Consider the following 7199-nt stretch of genomic DNA (forward strand, 5'->3'; position numbering starts at 1 on the left):
TTGCTTAACAAAACTATCGAAATTGGTTTCGACATTTATATAGAACTATAAATTATAGAGTTATGATGACACAAAGATACATATAGGATGAACAATCTTATTACAACCATAAATTCAACATATGCTTCTATCACATACGGCTTTCATGGACAGCTGCACTGGGGTTTAAGGAAGCAAATGAAAGAAGCATCTCATCCCTTTGAAATATAGCCATCTCTTGTTCTGCCAGTGTCACCCACGCTTCAATATTTTCACCAAGTTTACTATCAATCAAAACTATGAAGTTTTTAAAGCCCATAGAAGTAGCAACCCAAGTGGGTTTCCCCCACCCAAAATCCATTTCATATATTGGAAATTTGCACAAACTTGTACAACGAAAAATATTAACTCCTCTTGAGCTGAATTCAACCTCCTTTTTATGATATTCGGAAACCACGGTGAAACCATCTTCGCCTTTAAACCTATTAGCCTTGTCGTTGCAGAAGTCCGTTAAGCCTTTCCTCAACTTGACAACAACCTCATGTAATTTTATATCACTTTCTTCAATCAGCACTGGAAACGCCCAAACGAGATTACCTACAGTATTGGCCGGCAGTGGAGAGACCATTCTTTTGTGCAAGTTCACGGCGTGGAACAACACTGATGGCCTTGATGACGATGTTGATATGGACTGTGCAGCAGCAATAGCACATTTGACCACAACTGCAGATACTAGTTCCACATTTGTAGGGTTGTTAGTTGTAATAGCTGCTTTTGCCTTGAGACTGGCCATCTTTGAGGTGAAATTTTGAAGTGGGTCTGGGATGTCCACGGTGCGTGTGATCAACATCTCTGAAGGCGGCAGCAACGTCGTTCCAATGAACAAAGGAAGCACTTGACCTAATCTCTGGTCATGACCAATGAATTCTGATTGATCAAGAGCAGTACTGGCTGCCGTCCAACTTTGGACAAAAGTGCACAAGGATGAAGCGTCCGCGATCTTGTGTAAAAGAGAGACTGCAATAGCAATTCCTCCACAGTTAAAGAGAGTGAGTTGAACAAGCAGAACAATAACATCTTCGTTTTCAGCACTGGAGGTGGGAATAAAGTGCTGGAATAAGGTGGAATCAGGTTGGGAGAGAAAATTCAAGAGGTGGCAATCCATTCGGGCTTCTACAAAATAAACCCCTTGGTCATTGCACTCAATGGTAGCAGCGTCTTTGAGCCGCCCGGCAAGTGGATAGAAATGAACCAAGGTTTTGGACAACGACTTCTGAAGGTGGCTTGACATTTTCAATGCATGGGGATTGAAGTCACCATAAGTATGATCATAGTTGCTGGTAGATGAGTAGAAGAAGATCATATTGCCATACAAATTAGGACTATATCTTTGGTCCAAAAGAGAGAGCTTGAAGTTTTTGTGATGATGAGGAGTTGGGGAGGATGGCCTAATTGTTTTTCTTGAAATGATCTCGACCTTCATTTCTTTCACCATCGCTCGATCATTTGCTACTTTTTCCAGTTCATCGATTTATATATATATTAGCGATTGGATGACATGAAATGTAGAGTAATTGGCTCCATCTTAATTTTTTTTTTGAAATGAGACTAAACCTATTCTTTCCTTTTGCACTTGACTTTGATTAGAATAGTGTGCTCATTTTATTTTAATTTTTCTGATGAGAACATCGATGAATAAAAAATATCAATTTTCTGACTATAAAATATATTAACCTAATTATGAATTCAATATGAAGCATCCCACACAAACAATTGTTATTTTATTTTTATGATCATGCATAATTTATATATAGGGCCACTATGGAATAAATTTATACATGCAAGTAGTCTAGTTGTTACAATTTGTTTAAGAAATGAGATATAATCTCATAATTTCAGCATCCAATGTAGCATTAAGTACTAATGATGCAGGGTGCAGCAGCTAGAAAAAAAAAAAAAACAAAACAAAAAGGAAAACTAATAGATAGGGTCCACTATCTCTTAGTGCAAGGAGACAACATAGACACTAGAAAGAACTAAGCAGCAACCTCTTACAAAGAGAAAGACACAAATATGAGATAGAAATCTCTCTGAATATTTCATTCATCAACTAAAACGTTCAACATCCCCACCTTCCAGCAAGAAGTGGGTTTTATCACTAATTTGTAACTTACATTTAGTATTTGAAAGGGCCTCAAACTTAATAACACTGAAAATTGAAAATTACATAAAGAAAGGCTATTATCAGCCATAAAAAACGTCTTAGCTGTTATGAGTAGCCAAAAAAAGGCCCCTAAGCTATTATTGAGTTTATTTAGTCCTACTTAATAATGTTAAGAATTCAATTTATCCCAAGGATCCATAAATGAACTAGCCATCATGTCTGCATCAATTAACTAGTTAATAAAGAAATGATATCTAATGAAGACTTGAGTTCACATTGTTGATGTCTATACACGGAAGTAGCCTACTTGTTACATTTTTTAATGGGAAAAGATGGATGATGTAGTTCATATGAGCCCTTAGATTAATTTTATGATATATTAAGTTATCAACTTGAATCCAATTATATTGAAACACAATAATTTGTGAAGTAGTTGAATTTAAAAAAAAAAAAATTACCACATGAAACTTTCCGTGTTCTTCTCTTATCTTCTCTCTCCACCACATCCCTTTCTTTTATCCATCTCTCTCTTAATTGTTCACTCTCCTTCTCTCCTCTTGAGCTTTTTGTTTTTTACCTTTTCATGCATGAAAAAGGGAGATGTATATGTTTCAAAATTTTCACCGTCTTCAGAAAATTTCATATGAAAAAGGGTTCACGCGTTCAAGAAAAAGATATCCCAATTTTTGAAACCACACAATCTCAATTTTTGGGTACTTTGTAACTAAATGGGTTTGAATATGATTGATAAGAGAATGGATGAAATTGGATGTAAAGTTATTAAATTGGAGGGTTTAGATATTTGATGAGGTGAATAGGTTTTGTAGATGGAAAAGATTCGATATATGATGTGAAACATTATTTTTTCTTCTTATTTTTTTAGTTTTTATCAATTAATATTTTATTTGTGTGTAACAAAAAATATTTAAGTTGATAGCTTAATATACCGTGAGATTAATCTAAGAACTCATATAAAAAGGGAAATTTATGCAAATTGGCCATTTTGTTGTTCTTGGAACCAAAATAGGACAAACCTACCATGTACACTCCATGCTCACCATGCATAATAGTGAAATGATGAAAATACGCACATGTAAATTGTAAAAACTCACAGATGATGGAGTCATATGTTTGATTTCAAAGAAAGGGATGTTGAGAGAAAATTGTGAACTCTGAGTTTTTGGGTTGAGTAGATTATTGAGCTCTAATTTTGAAGAGAGGGAAGTCGAGAGAGAGCACAAAGGAGTGAACTCGTGCGTTTTAGGTTTAGCTTGAAACTTTTAAGCCATGATTTCGAACACATGGATGTCGAGAGTGAGGTGAGAACAGTGAGGTTGGGGTTGGTTGAGCTCAGATTTGTGAGCTATGTGTGTTATTCTTCCATAACCAAACACAACAAAGTCTTCCATCCTTAAAGATAACACGTTTGTACTATATTTTCTGTTTTGACCGCTATTTTTTTCGACGACTGAAGCTTCGATAGACATATTTCGGCACCCCAAGCATTTGCTCGATTTTGGAGGCTAGTAAGGTAGGGTGTTCAATTCCAAGTCCTATATCAATGATTTATGGGATATGTGGGTTGTTTGTAAGATGAACTAATACTTATAAGGTCAATTAGGGTCAGTGTTTCATGTTAGGGCTAGGTTGTGGAAAAACACTCTATTTTTGACATGCTAGAATGCTGGGTATGTTCCAATTTCTGTTCAAGTATTCAATTACACAAATTTGGGAATTTTAGGGAAAATTTCCCATTATGTTCATATGCTGTGCATGGTGTGCATGGCTGTATGTTATATGTAATTTCAAGCGGGAATGTTCACTAGTTTTGATGCATGTATGTTATATGTAATTTCAAGTTTGTGCAACATAACACAGGGGAAGTACCTGTAATGGTTTGTTATAGTGGGAGGTAGGTTACATGCGATAATGAAAAGGATTACATAAGCGGTGAAGAGAAAGGAGTTGCTGGAAGCTTGGCCATAATGAGAGAACTTGCAGGGAACTTGTTACAATCCTTGAGACCACATGATTCTTCCGATGTCCCACTAATATTTATTTTGTTATGTGATTGTTGTAGATTATATTATAATTGTGTATGTGATTGTTGTGGATTATGTATGCCATCATTGTGGATTACATTCTAATTTTATATGTGACCATATGATTCTTCTGATGTCCTGGTAATTCTTCACATATATTTGACCATCACTCTAACCTTATATATGTGATCGTTGTGGATTATGTTGTAATTGTATCCAGTATATGAATAACATGCCGTATTTTATAAATGCCAGAAGCAGCTCCCTGCCCAATCTCCAGTTTTTTGTAGATCATGAATATAGTGTACATATGAGTGCATGTAGTGTGCATATCGTGTGCATAAGTAACAGCGGAAGCTGGAGCAGAAGTTGCTAGCTTTGATGCCATTTTCTTAGATCACGTACTACTTGCGTTTTGTAGTGATGCTTTTCATATTTGATACTTGCTTTTGGTAGTGATGTTTTCGGAACAATGAAGGTCTGTAATATATAACTAACAATTGGCCATTATTCTAGAATTACTGACCTTATAATCAATGTATTTGTACATGGATTTGTAATCAATAACATATAACTAACAATTGGCCAGTATTTCTAGAATTAGTGACTGTATAATTCATGTATTTGGACTATGGATTTGTAATTAATAGCATAAACCCATCTTTAAAACTTATTTGTTATTAATTCATGCATTGGGTTTACATGGACTTGTAATCAATAACAGAAACCCATATGTAAATGTATTTGTTAATATCCATGAATTTGTATTTACTATTTACTTCATTTGAAGGCAATGTTAACGCCTTATTGGGTCCATACAAATCTTCCGCTTCTTGTCGAAGTATAAACCATCTATTTAAGTTTTCTTGTAAAAATTGTGTTTTAATCCAAAACCAGAACATGAAGAAAGCCATAACCACCTCATCGTTCGTATAATCTCTTTTGGACAAGCTTCTTGTCCAAATACTCATGAAGTTTGCTTCACGCTATTTTAATGACCTGTTTTCAGCAAAGATAAGTTGCAAAAAGTTCAACCAAATCGCCCAAGACGATCGCATATTTGAACACTCGACATTAGCAAATTTGAAAGTTTCAATCTGCTTAATTCATGGAGCAGCTATGAAAATGTGTCCATGTTCCTGAAAAGATGCAGGGATTTTGGCAATTCCGAGGTCTTGTATAGGCTAGGGATGCGATACTACTTCCAAGACAATATAATAGAATCCGAAATTGAGTCTCTAAAGATGGCGATCTCAAAGGGTCATGAAGTAGCAATGTACGTGTATGGTGTGATCTTGGTGTGCTACGGTGGGGATTCGAAGTAAGAAGGCCTCAAGCTTTTGTATTCTCTCAACCATCACAGATTGGGATGGTTGAGCGTAGTGGAATGTGAAGAGATGGTTCAACGGTGTTTTTCGACATTTTGGGTGGATAGGGAGGTAAGAGCTAGAATTATAAAAGTTTGTGATGAAAATGCTACCCTGAAAGCATGCAACGAATGTGGAAGTCCACATGGTTCTTTCACGTTCTGATCACATTGGGATTTCTTTGACTATGACAAATTCAGTAGCTGTAATTCGTGCAAATGGCATCATGAAGTAAGTATGTTTTGTGATATATTATGTGGTGAAGATAGGTAGAGTAAATTTGTTTCTTTTCCTTTACTTTTCTTGTAATAATACTGTTTAAATTCCAACATAACCTTTTGAAATTGACCAATTTTTGCATATTGCTCTTTGATTGTCATTGTTTCGGTAAGGTTGATTCCTGATTTCGGTAAGGTTGTTTACACTTTAAGCGAATCTTCAATCTTTGTGGACAATCTAAGGTCTCATCATTACCAGCAATGAATGGTAGTAATAGACGGCACCCAAGGTCTTATCATTACCATGTAAGAGAGTGCAAATCAAATTATTAAGAGCTCATCCCAAAATATTATGGGAACCCAAATGACAAAGGAAAATGATATAGTAAATTTTACAAAACCTTATATCTACTTTGTCTTATCACTAAGATTATGAAGCCAACCAATTCATTTAGTAACAAACCATGGAAGCCAAAAATTGCTAAGCAAGTAGTAGTTTTTAGTTTGGGATTTACGCTAAGATGTGGTTGGTGCTTTTTCCAAGATAAAAAACCTTTAAAAATTGGGGTAAGTCTTGTCCCTTTTGGCAACAAGTGCTTAAAAGAATTCCTAGGCCCACAACACATAATTCCAATTGTCCTTTTTGCCACAATTTTGCCCTTCCTTGTATAAGCCAAGATAACAAGTTTCGGCACCACTTTATGGCCCACTTTGCTAGGCATTCATGCATTAGTTCACCACCTTTTAGTTATGCTTAAAATAACATAGCAAAATATCAAAAGTTTACTTACTCCAATTTAAAAGCCCTGTATTAAGATAATTAATTAGGAATTTGTGGATAAATTGTAAATTTCATAAGACATGTGCATGACGTCCATATTATGTGCATGCAGAGGGCATGAACAAAAATGCACATGGTTCTACTAGGGTTAGGTGGGGCGGTTGGGTTGTCAAGATTTTTGGGCCTCGTTCTCCACACGTTACTATTCAAGCTAGGTTTTAATCATTATTACTCTTCCTTACCAACCTAGCTATCCTAAACCCAATCCTCGATCTTTGTAGGCAATCATGACTATTACGGTTGGTTTCCCTTTGGATTTTTTATAATTATTTTGTTTCGTTTTGTTTCATTTTTGTGCCTGTATGACGGTTGGCTTCCCCCTAAGCTGGTGTATTTATTTTGGGTTGCTCTAACCTTGTTTGTTGTCTCTAATTCCATCTATCTCTCTTGCCTTTCTGTCTACTATCTATTTCCTAACTTTACCTTTATGGCCAATTCTAAAGCTCTTGCTTTAAGCTTATCCTACCCTAAGACGCTTAGGATTTGTACTGAGCATCACATTCCAGGTGGGTGAACCCTTCCCTGGTCCACAACTTGTGCATGAACTTAGTGCTATAGAGAAGGCTTTTGGTATGTTCACCATGGAAC

The 7199-nt window shown here is 35.8% G+C and overlaps 1 protein-coding gene and 1 pseudogene across 1 annotated transcript; one reads left to right on the forward strand and one right to left on the reverse strand.

The window, feature by feature from the left end:
- Positions 1 to 130: 130 nt before the first annotated feature.
- LOC137712172 (acyltransferase Pun1-like) lies at positions 131 to 1474 on the reverse strand. Its single transcript, XM_068451296.1, has one exon. It carries the CDS (start codon positions 1472 to 1474, stop codon positions 131 to 133), a length of 1344 nt encoding a protein of 447 aa, XP_068307397.1.
- Positions 1475 to 5085: 3611 nt separating this feature from the next.
- On the forward strand, positions 5086 to 5825 carry LOC137712173 (putative F-box protein At1g67623; annotated as a pseudogene).
- Positions 5826 to 7199: the final 1374 nt, after the last annotated feature.

The sequence above is a fragment of the Pyrus communis genome, chromosome 13, assembly GCF_963583255.1.
Source record: "Pyrus communis chromosome 13, drPyrComm1.1, whole genome shotgun sequence".
NCBI lineage: Eukaryota > Viridiplantae > Streptophyta > Magnoliopsida > Rosales > Rosaceae > Pyrus > Pyrus communis.